This window comes from Stegodyphus dumicola, chromosome 3 (assembly GCF_044657685.1).
Source record: "Stegodyphus dumicola isolate Sdum_Otavi_A_Nest chromosome 3, ASM4465768v1".
In the NCBI taxonomy this organism is placed as follows: Eukaryota; Metazoa; Arthropoda; class Arachnida; order Araneae; family Eresidae; genus Stegodyphus; species Stegodyphus dumicola.
In genome coordinates, this window is record NC_140770.1 from 84,302,498 (window position 1) to 84,318,269 (window position 15,772).

Sequence of the window (15,772 nt, forward strand, 5' to 3'; positions counted from 1 at the left end):
AGCCAGACAAAAATGAAAGTAACCAACTTAAATAGAATCGTGTAAATAAATATCGCACCTATCATTTGCGAATATATCATCGAATATATCCTCATGCAGTAGAATGGTATTCTGGTTTTCACATGAAGCAGATTAACTAAATCCGATTGGATACTAAAGTATAAGGTTTTGTGCTTTCACATAAACTGAATACAACACGAAAAAAATACTCATTATGACATTTATTTACATGCATTCTCGATATGATTTGAACATATTCTCAAAATGACTAAATTTCTTTACATTCATTCATTACAGTTTGTAAGTGTTCAGGTTAGTATAAATGAAGTACATATAGTATACGCCCGCATGTGTAGAGGAATAGAATAATTTAATGCATAAAATGTTCTTCAACCAGTGAAGTTAGAAAAAGATGGAATTTTAAACGTATTAAAGTTAATGAGCAACTAAATCAGACTTTTCCTCTTTTTGCAAGAGTGTAATAAGTTCATCAATGTCTTCTTTAATTGCAGACTCAGTTTCGTCACTGAAGTTGACAGAACTAGGAGAGTCCACTAAAGATTCTGTAGAAGAGGCATTCGATGGTACCTTGCTATCTGAAACATTACGATTTGCTATTATATCATCTGCTGAGGGATACACGAAACGTTTTACTGGATACCATGCCTCATCATGTTTTCCACTGCTTCCTCTTAAATCGCTGCGTCTGGACAATGAATGCTTAATAAACTCAGGAAGCAATGAATACATCATATCCGCATAATCGATACCATCTCGACTACCAAATGATGTAGTATGATCTTCGTAGTATGGTCTGTAACTGGTAATTTGTTGATCAGATGAAGACGTCTGCAGTGGGTCTTCAGATTCCTCCGAATTTTTCTCTTTGCTTTTTTCTATATCGTCTTTGCTTCCGTAAACTTCAATAGGCGGTTTCACACCCTTATATACAATTATTGGAGGCTTCGGTTGGTCATCTTCTTCGTCATCGCCATCAGAAATTCTACTGGTTAAAGTTTGCTCTATGTTTAGAGGTATTGAAATACCATCCAATCCATGTCGGTCAGTTTTTATAATTGTGGACCTGGGGGAGGCATTTACAGGCCGCCTAAGATCTTCCACCTCTTCTTTATCTTCGTCTCTACTGTCATCCTCATCCTTCACTTCTTCTCGTGCTGTTATTTTGGATTTCATTTTTTGTGGCAAAAGAGCATTGCGTAACAGTTTGCCAATAATTCCTCTATTTCTCTTTACGCCTTTTGGAGCTACGATGGATAGAGGATGGGGCCTATGACCTCTGACAACTGGATGCCTGTGAGAAACAAAGTGGCCATAGTGGCTTCTTGTAGGATAAATAATTGGAGGCTTTCCGAAGTTGGCAGGGGCATATGCAAAGTAATTGTATAAATGCTGTGGTACGTGTGAGGAAATTTTAAATGCGTTTGGAAGAGGTTTCATTGCATGGTAGACTGGACGGACAGGAGGAGGTACTTTCGGTAATCCACCCATTATGTCGTGCGTGAGAATATCACTGGTAACTTTCTGAAGAAACTTGTCCGTTTGTTCATCTGATGTTTTCTTTCCTTGTCCTATGTTAGGAGCTCCGCCAAATAGTTCATAACTGGGATCTAAAAATTCGTCTATTTCATCGAACATCACGTCATCTATGGCCAAGTTATTAGTAAGATTGTGCGATATTGAAGACAGCCCCTTGTTTCCAAAACCTGGAGTATGGAAACTGGGTTCTGTCAGGAGTTCTTCAGCTAAGGTCGACTGGAAAGGACTGTAGTGAATGGCAGAAATATCTGATGGGCTTTTTATGATAAAATGTGGTTTATTCGTTTTTGAAGTAAATTGCTCGAAACTTAGCGATGGAGAAAAAGAAGGATTGTACCTGTTGAATGGATGTTTCGTAAATGCAGGACTAACGGAAGTAAAATAAGCATTTGAACTAGAAAAAACTCCTGGATGTCCATGAATAGGCGGTACCACGGATTTACTTTTGTATCTGCCTAAATTTGCTGAATGTAGATGTCTGAAACTACCGTGCGGAGATGTACTACTTGCCAAGGGTGAATTTCCGAAACCATTCCTGAATTTTGGGTACTGTGGCAAGTTCCTATACCGTTCGAATCCGTATCCATGGTGACTCTGATGAGATAGATTTTCAGGATATTTCTTTGATCTAACAGAATTCATTTGTGTGGAAGTACTTTGTAAAATCTTTTGTGAGGGAAATGGGGGAACACGAAAGTCGGCGAAATCTGGTTTCTGGATGTTTAATGAATGTGGAAAATTGGCTTGGCTCATGCTAAAGCTTAGTCCACCTCCTCCATGTGTAACCTGTTTTGGAACACGCTGGGAAGAGGAAGGGCGACCAAACGTGGGACGTGTTTGTAGGTGATGTTGTCTATCACCATTAAATTTTGGAACACTTAAATGACTGTTTGAGATTTTGTTCGATCCATCTACGAAGTTTACCACTTGCGCTGCTCCTGTGTATGGTAATTCTGCCTCTTTTGCCATGTGATTTTGTGATTGCGATTGCTGCTCTGATAATAAATTGTGAGGAATGTGAATTAATATCTGTTGAACGTTTTCTTTTCGGGGCGGGTCATACGAATTTCCTCCATAACTTTGTTCTTGGTTAGCTTCCATCTGTTCATGAGAATCAGATTGCTGGTTTTGTTCAGCCAATGAATTCATTTGGTAAATTGCATTTTGATTAGCAATCGTAGAAAGGTCTATGCTTATAAATTGATAACCTGTATTAGAATGCATTTGTGAACTATCAGGTGACATCTGCTGCTTCTGTACACTCATCAAATTCATATTTTGATTTTCTTCTTTCGATCCTAAATCATTATTACTTTGAGATTGGTCCTTTTGAGGTGGCATCATTGCGTTAGAGTATTGCTGAATATTTTGATTATCGGGACTTGCTGGTATATTAAAAGGATAAACACCGATGCTTACATATTGGGGGTTATCTGACTCATTATCTTGGTCAGCATTTGAATACGTTTGTTGTTGCTGCTGCTGGTGCATCTGATGTTGAGATGTATATTGTTGTGGCATTTGCTGAGTCTTAAGTTGTTGTGGCATTTGCTGAGTCATATGTTGTTGTGGCATTTGCTGAGTCATATGTTGTTGTGGCATTTGCTGAGTCATATGTTGTTGTGGCATTTGCTGAGTCATATGTTGTTGTGGCATTTGCTGAGTCATATGTTGTTGTGGCATTTGCTGAGTCATATGTTGCTGTGGCGTTTGCTGAGTCATATGTTGTTGTGGAATTTGCTGCTGAGGCATGTACTGTTGCAGCGTTTCCGGGTGAGACATTTGCTGCTGTGATATTTGTTGCTGAGACATATATTGTTGTGGCATCTGTTGTTGAACCATATGCTGCTGTTGAGGTATTTGTTGCTGAGAAGCATGTTGATGCAACTGGGGCATAACTTGATAGGATGAATCTCCTTCGTAAGGTTGCTGTTGTTTGGGATTAACTTGAATTAGAGGTTGCTGGATCGTTGATATGGAAATACCCAAATGCTGCTGCGGTTGCGAACTTGTTCCAGGTCTCATTTGAATCACTACTGGCTTCCCAGATTGAGGATTTTTATCTTGCTGTTCTGAATATGTCTGGAACTGTTGCTGCTGCTGTGCTTGCTGTTGCAAGAGTTTTTGCTGTATAAGAAGCTGCACTTGCTGATGAGCCTGTAATTGTTGTGCGATCAGTTGTGGATTTGCTGGAACTTGCATTGAATTTGGTGTATTTTGTGAAAATTTCATATTTTGTTGTTCTTGGTATTGCCCTTGCTGATACTGTTGAGCATCCAGAGTATGTCCAGAGTATGGCACTTGAGATGACACTGGAGTCATTTGCTGTTCATTTGAGTTGTGCATTTGTGTAGTCATGCTGTATTGCTGTTGATCACTATTTTGCTGCCCTGGATATTGTACTTGATTAGGCATGGTATTTTGCTGTTGCTGATATTGACTAGCTGGCACTGACATTTGAGGTGGAGGAGCGTTCGGAATACTTTGAAGTCCAGCATTTGATACTTGAGTTTGTATGGGAGAAACGCCGATACTTATGTACTGCTGATTTTGCGGACTACCAGTACCAACAAAATGCTGTTGTCCAGAAGTCATGATGTTGCCTGTATATTGGTGGTTTAAATTTGACTGAGTGTTGGTAGATTGCGCATTAGAATACTGAGGCTGATTACTCTGCATATTGCTCGAAATCTGATATATAGCGGGACCTGTCTGGTAAGCGGAGTTTATAATTTGATCTTTTTCGTCAGACATTGTCGTGACCTCTGGACTTGTATCTTGACTAGGAGATTTTTCGACTACATGTACCGGTGGCTGGCTATCGGATTGATAGACCAGAAGAGGTAAATCTTTGTACGGAAAGGGAACATATTCCACCTTTTTGTCTTCTAAGTCCCCTGAAGAACCTCTATTTGATAGTTTTGGCTTTGTGGGGAACTTGGGAAAGTACAGCACTGGAGGTGGCAGATTGGTGTACACGATGGGTCCTTTATACTTGACATCAGGCTTTTCTTCTTCCTCTTCGATTGATGATGAAGGCTGGAGACCTGCTCCAATCAGTAGCAACATCAGAAGTAACTGGGAAGGGGAAAGAAATCATGGTCACTTTCATTAAATCAAGTTAATTATAAAACAAATATTTTTTAATAAAAAATATAAATGCTATATCTCATAGTAGTGAAAAAGTATTAATTTGTCTTTAAAATAAATAAAATTAAATTCAAACCTAAATATGTGTTATGTGTAAATAAAAAGGATATCTATATGCGTTTTTCGTAAGTATTGATCCTAGATACATAATCCCAATTAAAATATTTCAGTACAAAATCAGAAAATTTCATTAGAAAAATTGTACCAGTAAAGTTCAAATATTTTTAAAATGCAATACTTAACCCTTTACACAGAGTTAAATACTGTATTTTAAAAACATACAAAGTTCTCAAATTAGAAAAAGTTTCATACTTTAACAAATGAAATGCAAAACTTTCCGCCTCTTCACACGTAAAAATCAGTTAGCTGTGAGGAATGAATTTCTCAAGTCTAGTTGCAAAGTTAACAAACTAATGCTACTTTCTATTTATTTTGCTTCTTATTTTGTATAACCGTAATTCTTAATCACTACGCCGCGACACTTTTACGAATGCATATAATAAAAATTATTTTGTTAGTACTTGTATATAGTGAGACTGTTCTCAAGCAATGCATTTTTTTTTATTTACAGTGCACGTATGATCTTCTTATACCTTAACGACACGATACACCAGTGCGTATACCCATCAAAAAGCGAAGTCCGATATGTATGTCAATCGGTTCTACATTCCTAGTAAGGAATGACTGAGCGCATCTCGGACCGTCCTAAGATGCTCTGAGCTCATCAAATTGGTCTACCATTAAGGTACCTTAAGATAAAATACAGTAAAAATAAGAAAATATTGAGGCGAATTGTCTCTGAAATCTCCTTGGCGGGGTGAGGATGCGATGACAGAAGACCAGCATTGTTCTATCAGGGCTGTGACGGCAGTCCTGTGACTCCTGCTGAGTTACTGATAGCTTTTAAGTCCAAAATTTGCAATAAAATTAATACGAAGGTTACACATGTTGATCTTGTCCTTGCGTGTTTGCGCTATCGTCCTAAGACTATTCAGCGTTTTACCTGAAACACAGAACTTTTATCCCAAACGTTTCTGACAGAAACCAAAACAGAAAATTTTAAATGTGTATGCCTATGTGCATGTGTATGACTATTACTGGAATTAATTTAAACAAAGCTATAACGATCGTGTCAACGAATAACATATATCGAGAAGTATAGTGCACCGAAATGTATAGTGTACGTACTGTAGTGAGAAGGAGATGCATCCTCCTCTCATATCTTCCTATTCCCAATGCTAATATTCGTTAAAATGACCGATAACTACTTTAGTCTGTTACTGTTTGTCTATCAGGAAAAATGCTCTAGCTATTATATCTGTTTGGTGGCGGTCACTATAGCAATAAGACTGGTGCATTTCAAGTTGGGGTGTGCCAAGTGAATGTTTTAATATCATTTTGTTTTTGACGAACGTTGGCCCCGGGAGAGAAAAACTTTAGAGAAAGCCATTTCGTCATTAAATGCGCCCGAATGCCAAATTGGAAAGCAGTCCTTCAAAACCCCCTTATCATAAATGGATTAGCGATCATTTCTACGGCAATAGACAGCTGCAGATCCACGTAACAAATATGTCGCAAATTGGTCGGAGAGAAGTTACATCTTCGACCGCAAACAGGTACAGCGAAGACGCAAAATATTATGTAACAGGAACTAGTAATATTTCAGTCTTCTTCTAAAAATCCATGAGAAAATTTTGCATAGCATTTTCATTAATTTAAGTTTTTCTGGAGATTTCTTTCACAATAATAACTGGAAATATTTTTAATGCAAATCTTAAATCCAGATGTGGTGTAACTAAACTGTATTCCCGAATCATGTTAAAAAACCTCTGATCCTGCTCTAGCTGGAACTTTTAAGATAACGTGGTCTTTAAAATTTTATATTCCTGATGAAGTATCTAGAACCCTTATATGATTTAGATGCTTATATACCTAATAAGAGTAAACAATAAACTACTAAGGAGTAAACTATAAGCTACTGCTTTCAAAACATTCGAATCCAATAGCATTAATTTTTCATCGGTTAGAAAATTTTTATGGTAAGCTTTCATTTTTTATATCTTTATTTTAGCTGTGAGGTGCAGATACAGATACAGGTACAGGTATGTGTCGGGTGTGCTGCGTTAACCATGAGGCCGATTATTGTCGGCCAGGAGGGTTGCAGCATACTCGTAAACTAAACTAAACTAAACTAAACAGGTACAGGTAAAATTATGATAGTATTTGTAAAAGATGTAAGTATTTTATTTCGACTATAGCTTTCTGGCCAAAGTAAGAGATGCCTCGTGGAAGACTTTCTAAAGGAAACTTGGTCCTATATATGTTATTATATAAGGTTCGAATCACGGCGAGGACATTGCTCATTTTTCATGTCTTGTCTCCTGCTTCGAAATAACCTAATGACTCTACAGTGGCGCTCGAACAAAGAAAAAGTGTGGTGGATGATGATTCTCCACCACCGGGATTTCACGATTGGGTCCCCTAATCCCCAATCGCCCTTTAAAAGAGGGAGTATATAAGGTATTTCCCCGCCATCGTGATCAGCACACTCGGCGCATATTAGAGAGGTCCGAGGTTCGAGTCCCGGAGAGGGCATTGCTCATTTTTCGCGTCTTCTGCTTCCTAAAAAGTTATAATGACTCTACAATATTATATATTACATATATATATTATACACAATGCCTATAGAAATTATATAATAATTATGCAATATATTGTCAGTTGCAATGAGTGTGAACAAGGATAGTTTCTACCGACTTGGAACTTCTAAAAGAATTTAAAAACAACTATATACGAGATTGCGGTTCATTTTGTATTCTAAGAACTTGCTTAGAATTGAAGATATTCCTGACCACGAAATTCCTGTCTAGTCAGTTACAGTTACTCAGCCCAGTGGAAGTGGCCGAGAATTCGTCAAGTATTTGCTTAAAAGAAAATGACGAAATTTGAGATGCCTTTGCGTGGGAAAAAATAATGAAGTGATTACAAAGTGTTATTGAATCCTACCACGTTGCAACAACCATGTACATTTTTATTTATTTTTATTTTTTATATGAAAATTTTGATTTCTTTAATAAGAAAGGCATAAATTTTGCTTCGGACAAATTCCATTTTTTTTTTTTTTTTTTTTTTTTTTTTTAATGTATTTTGAATAAAGAATTTTTAATGGTACTCTCTCATTATTTTTTCTTCAAAATAGCATTTGTATTTTTAAAGAATGAATGTCATTTAAATAATAAAAGACTTATCATGGCCTTTTTTCAAACTTTGCCTGGTATTAATTAATTAACTGCGCGAATGTTATTTGAATGCAAGAAGCACTGGTGGAAGAAAAGGTAAAATGCTTATGTAGTCCTTATTTTTATTTCGAAAGTTTCGATTTGAATGTCACAGCTTTTGTGCACTCACAGAACTACAAATGTACCTTAAGTCACGTATTAGGTTGGGGAGAATACTGTACTTTGTAATGCATTTAATTAATAGGTGCGAATAATTGCAGCATTATTATAATAAATGAAAAGTATTTCTACTGTTATACCTTTTGTAAATTTATAAAGAATGTGATAATTTGTTTTTTGGTTATTCATTCATTTTTTTATTTTTTTTATTTTATTAGGTCTAATGCATTGAATATCAAAGGTGAAATATTTTTCTTGATTTAATGGAAAAAATTTAGAATATTAAGAGGAACAGCTTGCATTCTTTTAAGATCACAATTAAATTATACATTTCTGTATTTCATAATGAATGATTAGAGGTATTTGTTTGCATAAAGGTTTCACAATTAGAAAGCAGAAGTTATTGGATTTTGGCATTACAATTACTGTTTTATGACACACAAGTAATTGTTTATTAAAGCACATATACATACATACATACGTACATACATACATATGTTAATTTGATAAGATATTTCACATATTTTTCATTGGAGAAAATTCTTTATGAAGGTATAAATTCTGAAACATTTTAATGAGATGAAAGAAAACTTTATTTTTTTTTCTGAAATGTATTAAGTATATTATAATTAAAAGTTTGCTTTCAGTTAAAATCAAAATAGATTATTCATATACTTCTACTTTTCACAGTAGTGTGCAAGACTTTAAATAAAATTCAGATTTTTATTATTGAAGATAAATTCATTTACATGTTGCATTTTTATACATTGTAAATGGCTGGCGTTGAAAGACAATTTAATAACTTTTTATGCAATTAAAAATTTGCATCACAGTGTTAAATAATTTCTTGATTGCAAGTTTTTCATGCTTTTAAAATACTTAGTGGGTACAGAATATATAGAGAAGTTGATTGTCTACTCAAATGGAAGAATTATTTCAGGCTTTTTACTTTATATAGGCTATATTTTTACTTTATATAGGCTATATTATTTACTTTATACTATAGTAGTTTAATTAGGCATGTTTATTTAAAATGTATGCTTTAGGTACTGTGTTTTGTAAACTTCGAAATATAATATAAATTTTACTTACATATAAACATAAAACATATAACACTATAAGGTATTTTTTTCCTTTTGGCAGGCATTTGTGGTGTGATGGTCAGCATACTTCAAGCGTATTCGTAAGGTCCGTAGTTCGAGTCTCGGCGAGGACACTGCTTATTTTTCATCTCTCCTGCTTTAAAAAAAAAATACCTAATGGCGTTCGAACTAAAAGGTGGTGGATGATAATTCTTCAACACCAGGATTTGGTAACTGGCTTCCCTAATCTGCAGACAACTTTGAAAGGGGAATATATATTTATCCGGCCTTCTTAGCATGCCTTCGTGGTGTAGCGGTCAGTACTCTCGGCGTGTATTCGAGAGGTCCGAGGTTCGAGTCCCAGTGAGGGCACTGCAAATTTTTCATGTCTCCTGCTTCGAAATAACCTAATGTCTCTACAGTGGCGTCGGAACTAAAATGGTGGTGGATGATGATTCTCCACCACCAGGATTTGGCGATTGGTTCCCCTAATACCCAGTCGAACTTTAAAAGGGGGAGTATATAAGATATTTCTTCCTTCTTAGCATACCTTCGTGGTGTAATGGTCACCACACTCGGCGCGTATTCGAGAGGTCCATGGTTTGAGTACCGGCAAGGGCATTGCTCATTTTTCATTTCTCTTTCAAAAAATACTTAATGCCTCTACAACCCAAAATATCGTAGATAAAGATAAAAATCGTAGAACAGAAGGATTTGGCTTCATAGGCAATTTATTGAATTTTAACTATTTATGTGTTCAGAAATTTAGAGATTCCCCTCCAATCATTTCTTTTTAGCTGAAAGGGCGTTAGTCCGGCAGGGCTATTAATTTTGTTTTCGCATTTTGCATTGAAAACTTTAAATGTCCGTTTCATTTTTCAGATTGTTGCCCCCAAGTAACTATCGCCCTGTGTTATATTTAAAGAAATTAAATAATGAAGAACCTGCATAATGTGAATAATAATGAAGAATCTGCATGTGAATAAAAATGAAGAATCTGCATTTATGTCTTTCGCATTTTGATAAAACAACGGTACCTAGAGGTATCCAATTTTGAATAACGTAATCCTCCACCAAATATGGGCATCTGTAAGCCCTAATTTGGAATTTAGAATTTGTTTTATTATCGATTTCATATTTTGTAACACTTCAACGAATTTTTGATTAACAAACTCAACTATTTCAAAGCGAGCAATGGCAACACTGTACGGAAAAAGAAAACATTTTTATCTCCAGCGCGCAAGACTGTATATCGAAATTTCTAAAGATATCCTCATTTTAAAATTATTTGGGAATATTGATGTTAAATTGAATTTTATGATTTAAGTGCGAAAATGATGGTATTTAATAAATAAAAGTAACACACAAAACGTTAAAAATGGTCCTTTGGGCGTAATGTAAAATCTCAAAGCTTTCAGATTTTTTTTTTTTTCCTTTCTTTTTCCTTTTTTTTAAATTTATTTAGATGTACATTTATATTGAAAAGTAAAAGTAAATTAACTAATTTAGGAAATAAAATAATGCCTAAATTATGAAATATGCTAATAAATTTGCATAGAAAAGTCGAAGCTCCAGGCAGAAATAAAAGATTGATATCAGTCTCATTTTTACATGTAAAAACCAGAGAGAGAATTTCAGCAGTGTTTATTGATAGTAATGAAAGCATTCTACTTTCATAGAACCCATTAAAAGGAAAAAGAAAATATAGCACTAATGCTATCAACGATGAATGGAGAAGATGATAAACCAGATTCAGTAGATTTACCAGAAATGATTGGTTCTTACATTGGTACGAAGGATGAAATTGGTATTTTCGGTTAACTGCTTAACCCATACTTCTGCTTAAGACAGAAAAAAAAAGCGCTGACCTCTAACAATGTTTCAAATTTATTAAACATGATTGGCATTAATTCTATGATTTTTTTAAAAGATCCCCGGGCACAAAGAAAAGAAGGCACACTAAATAGGCCGTCATATTTTTAAAAATGGTATTAGATTTGACAAACGCCACAAAATAAACTGTTTAAAATCCACCTAATAAATCTTATTAATTCCGCAAAGGAAAACTAAGCAACCAACTGGATTCCTTTGGTTGTTTTTTGCACTAACTGGATTCAGTTCGCTGTCTAGAACGATGAACTTTTCACTCACGGTCACCAGATAAAAAATCAAAAGGTAATGCAATACATGCAAATAAATAAATTCAGAGCAGCAGAATAGGATATGCTCTAAATTAATTAAATAAATCTAAAATTTAGATTTTGTTTCCTTCAATATCTGTGCTTCTATTGCTTTAGATATTAAATATTTTTGTTTAAAATAATCATTCTATGATAAATAGTGCAATTACTTTATGTGGTACAGCTTTCCTTCCAAGATGCTTTTAGTGTTTAGTAAAGGATGGATGAGCTCGTTTTTTAGAGGACTGTTGACGCGTAAAGTCATAAATGGTAGAAAACCAAATTCGACCAATAGGCAAAGAAAATTTCAGCATATGGATTTACTTAGATAACCTCAAATAATTAACATCGTGAAATTTATTAATTAAATTTAGAGAAGACTTAAAATTCCAAAATTGGCCAATTTTTATATACAGATGAATTATTTTCGATGATATTGCGTCGTATTATTTAATTACACAACTCGTATTAAAGGTACATTTTTTAACGGATAGATACCTTCGTATAAGAATTTCTAAGGGAAACCCGCTCGCATTCATACAACATTGCACATAAGAAAAACTGCAACTATTATTTCGAAAGATATTGTTTTAAATTTAATAATTTCTCTTCATGCACATTTACTTACATTACGTGCTATTTAAACATAAGTCTTATAAATTCAAAATATAACCAAAAAATATAATAAGTCTGAAATCTGAAATATTAATTCAAAAAATCTGATGTGTCTACCACATGACTTCCTTGTACGGAATATTAAATTATACGCATTTTTTTTTCATTTCATTTAAACTTATTGTATTGAATTAAATCTACTTCGCCGACAGTGCATAAACCACAATAGAATAAATGCATTCTTTAAAATTCACTCAAGTATTTGTTTACCATAGCGACACTCTGGCGCTAGTTTCACTTAACAGTATTATATTTCGTTCATATTATAATTCATAATGCACAAAATTTATATCATTTAAAGAATAGAATTATCTAATCGTTGTCACATGTTCTATTCAAATACTATAATAAAGCTAGAATGATGTATAAAAGAAATTAAGCAAACAAAACAAAAAAGAAACAGTTTTTCACAGACGATTGAGCATTTCTCATTCAATTAATTCAGTTCTCACTTCGCGAGAAGGCAAAAATACATAAAAACTCAAAATATCTATATTAAAAATTACGAAGTAAATCTGAAACACTTATTTCCTCGAAAAAATTCTAGAAAGGATTAAGCATGATTTAATTGTCAATAATAAATGAAGGCGTTATCTTTGTTATTGCGAAGCTAAGTTTCTCTAGATTGGCAACAAATCCACTAGTCTACTGTTTCAAAAGTAAAAAATCAATGGCCGCCATCAAAGAAAAAAAAAAAAAAAAAAAAAGACTTAACGGCACTTAAAACTTTAAAATTGTTGATAATTCTAAAAATATTGCATACAGAATTACTAAAGACATAAAACCCTTAACCGGAAGATAAAAACAACATAATTCAATCATTTTTAAAGCAAAAAATGTACAATTTACAAACATATACGAGTAAAGAAACTGAGATCACTGAGCCGGGTAACAGAGTGCATATATATATATAAATATATTTATATACGTTTGGTGAGGCCGATTGCAACCAAAATACGAGGTGAACATCTACATGTTATAGTAGTCCTATATACAAAATTTCGACGTTCTGAGGCTACTCGTTTTTAAGTTATGCGAGATACGTTCGTACAGACGCCACGAAAAATTCTCTTCAGAATTAATTTTAAAGCAGTTTTATAATTTTTTGAAGGAAACGAGTCTTTTATTCTGTCCTTACGTACAGGTATCACGCAGAAACATCGTTAAACTGCATTCGATAGCGGTCGAAATGGATATTTTCGTTGAAATATGCTGCCTGAAAATTTTCACGATTACAATACTTCCTTTTTACGTCGTACAAGGAAGTAAAAAATGATAACAATATTTTGATTTAGTCACTTACATGGCAACCAAAATAAATATTAGAAGATAGTAATAGAAGAACTGTTATTTAGTTGATACTTTTTTTAATATTTGGCATTATTTCTGTGGACGTGGTATAATTATGTACTTTATCGGTGCTTTTTACATTTAATAAGGAATGTTTGTTTTAAGAAATTGATTGCATAAATCATATTGTGAGGCTAATAAATTGAAAATTATGTTTGATAGCTTTTGCGGAAGAAAATATAAGTAACTAATTTTCATTCTCTTCTTAAATTATTTTTTAATTTTGATTTAACCGAAATCTTGAGATTGGTTACCAATAGTCGAATGGGCAAATTAGAAGAGGCTTTTGCATTTTTCTTAAATGTGGAATAGGAATTTAAGCTATTTTTTGCTAAGAAAGGGTTCCATGAAGGCATCCTTTTCGTTTAGACTAACCGCTCACGAGCAGCCTAGCAGTAAATTCGCTAAACACTGGTATTTCGACATGGGTTCAAATTCCAGGGAACGGGCTAGCTACATGGGCATTTTCGCAGTTTTCTCCATGTGTAATGTAAATATGAGCCAGTTTTCCTTAGAAAGTCCTCCACGAAAGAACATATAGAAGCCTTCGAGTTGTTTTACCTTAATCGACTAAACCGTTAACGCCTTCGAATGCTTTGCTGGCAAAAGCAGTCTATCGTAATCTGTTCATCACTATATTAGATAATATTGATCTATTATCTGTTAATTAAAATATTAGTTAGTATATTACTAAAGAAAGTCATTTGAAGTTTGAATTAATAATATTTTGATTGATGAGTTTTAAAACTGTGCTTATTTATGATAACAGAGAACATTTACAATAATCACGAATTTTTTTATGAATTGCACCTTTGGACGAAAGCCATTCATAGCAATCAAGAAACATAGCATTAAAGTTATTCTGGCCTTTTTTGAATAAACTATTAATGTTTACGATACATGGACATTACGAATTCTTAATGAATTTCTGCTACACACTAATATATGCAATAATTAGTAATACCCAATTATTATCATTAGTTCTATCAAAAATTAGTTTTATTATATACAAAAATATTAAAATCAATTACTATAAAAATAGTGAAATCAATTACTGTAAAAATAGTAATATCCAATTATTAACAGGTTAAAAGTAATTATTATATTAATACAAAACATTTCATTTCAATATTATCTAGTCAAGAAGAAAATGAATTCATTATTCTCTCAAACGTATATATTTTTTTCATTTGCAATAACATCGATGAGTTCCAGTTTTGCGCATTTTCGATTTATTTTATATAGTTTTGCATTTTTTGATTAACTTATAGTTATTGAAAATTATGTATTAAGTATGTACTAATATATTTCTACACTTCTGCGTAATAAAATAAAAAATTTAAGCAATATTTTTGAATTAAACATTACTCACTACAGTGCGTTCCTGTTTTTTAGTCTTAGATTAAATAATTTAATCTAAAATAATCGTCGCTTACCTCGATCATGTTGGATGAAACCAGACTTGAAATCACCGCTATCCCGTCCGCATCATCTCCTAAACGGCTTCTTCACCAAAACAAACCTTGGCCATGACCGATATAGGCATTTATATACTTGGGTCACTCCCTCCAGTAGCATCTCCGGGCCCAGGGGACATTTTCGTAGCTTCTGTTCATTATTATGCAAGGGCTGTATAATTCGGACATCCAGAACCTCCAGGCTCCGATACCTTAAGACGAAGAGAGAATAAAAAATTAAAACTGTTTATAAGTGGGTCAAAACCCTTCGTGGCCGTCCGAAGTCACGATACCTGATCAGTTTGTGATAAATAAGAGCATTTTCTGAGGTGTTGAATGGAACTGGGTTATTCAAGAGAAATGATTCTCGGATTTTAGAATTTGGGACTCGGGTTAAATATTACCTATCTGCAATTAAAGATTCACACGCTTTGGGGAAGAAAAGATGTAATCGACAGTCTCTCGTATTTCTTAGTAATAACAGTTCACCTTCATTTTATGTCTACAGGGATTTTCTCTGGAGGATACAATTAAGGCCATTTATAGAAATCTCTCTCTCCTTTAAAGCCGATATTGTTAATTAGAATTGGTTAAGAACAGCTATATTATGAAAACCAGCATAGAAATACCATTAATACAGAGGAATATTTTTTTAAGAATTCAGAATTAAAATTAGCTGTTTGAATGCGTGAAATATTTGAGCAATTTATATGTAAAATGTGTACCACAATGTTCCTCAACTAATTACTATACATTTCCGTGTTGCATCAAATGTTGCATAAAATAAATGCAAAGCAAAGTTCCTAAAAAATACAAAGAAATCTTGAATGTCAATTTTTGTACCAAATATAGCTACATATAAAATGAGTTAGAAAAAGATTTTGTCCGAAGGTACATGATATTGAATACTAGAAATAGCTTAT

At 33.7% G+C, this 15,772-nt stretch overlaps 1 protein-coding gene across 1 annotated transcript; it reads right to left on the reverse strand.

Annotated features, from left to right (window-relative positions):
- Nucleotides 1-206: 206 nt before the first annotated feature.
- On the reverse strand, nucleotides 207-14,976 carry LOC118198015 (uncharacterized). Its single transcript, XM_035369602.2, has 2 exons — nucleotides 14,829-14,976; nucleotides 207-4,635 (listed from the first exon to the last, which is right to left on the reverse strand). Exons 1-2 carry the CDS (start codon nucleotides 14,835-14,837, stop codon nucleotides 436-438), a joined length of 4,209 nt encoding a protein of 1,402 aa, XP_035225493.2. The 5' UTR covers nucleotides 14,838-14,976; the 3' UTR covers nucleotides 207-435.
- Between the last annotated feature and the right edge of the window lie 796 nt (nucleotides 14,977-15,772).